The sequence below is a fragment of the Marmota marmota genome, unplaced genomic scaffold (assembly GCF_001458135.2).
Source record: "Marmota marmota marmota unplaced genomic scaffold, marMar, whole genome shotgun sequence".
Lineage (NCBI taxonomy): Eukaryota > Metazoa > Chordata > Mammalia > Rodentia > Sciuridae > Marmota > Marmota marmota.
This window is the reverse complement of record NW_025999990.1, coordinates 6,930,757-6,931,480: the sequence shown is the minus strand read 5'-3', so window position 1 is coordinate 6,931,480 and position 724 is coordinate 6,930,757. Positions and strand designations below refer to the sequence as shown.

The window sequence follows — 724 nt, the reverse complement described above, 5'->3', positions numbered from 1 at the left end:
GACCCTGGGCAGCGCCGCCGTCGGAGCGCTGCTGGGAAGGGCCTGGGTGACTTGCTCCGGGAGTGCGCTGAGGTTGCGTCTTAGGACCCCGCAGAGTAGGTTTCCAGCCCTTCCTTCGCCCGGCGCCAGGCCGAGGGCCGCCACCCCTCCATCCTGGGAGTTCCGCCGCCTCCCGACCCGGCCCGCCCGGCCTAGGGGGTGCCCGAGAGCATTCTAAACAGTGGCTGTAGGATCTCGGATCGTGCTCGGTGTGCAGGCCACAGATTAAACGCTGAATCCTAGGTTCCAGTTCATGTTTCCTGGCGAACTTAGAAAAATGGTCACAGCCCACTTTCATTTTTTCAGAGGACCGGGAAAGCCTTCGCAAGGAGTTTTGAAAAATCACTAAGATGATTTGGTTTCGTTGAGCTCAGAGTTCAACTTTCCAAGGCAGGTTCAAAACTAAACAAGTCAGCTTTATGGGGATCTAATTCACGTACCATAAATATGCAATTCACCAATTTAATGTGCATGATAACTGGCATTTAATAGTCACAGTTGTGCAACTGTCATCACAATTTCATTCCATTTTGTTACACCCCCAAAGTAGTGTAATCATTAGCACTCACTCCCCATTTTCTCCCAAACCCTGCCCAGCCCTACGCAATCACTAATCAGTCTACAGATTTGTCTATTCTGGATATTTCATATAAATGGAAACATAATAATATGTAACCCTGTATCT

At 50.0% G+C, this 724-nt stretch overlaps 1 protein-coding gene across 1 annotated transcript in view; it reads right to left on the bottom strand.

Annotated features, from left to right (window-relative positions):
* The window catches only part of Kdsr (3-ketodihydrosphingosine reductase), a 35,537-nt gene extending 35,200 nt beyond the window's left edge, over nucleotides 1-337 (bottom strand). Inside the window, exon 1 of the mRNA XM_048806581.1 lies at nucleotides 4-337. Within this exon, the coding sequence (XP_048662538.1) occupies nucleotides 4-337 (334 nt within the window). The remainder of the gene's footprint in view (nucleotides 1-3) is intronic.
* Nucleotides 338-724: the final 387 nt, after the last annotated feature.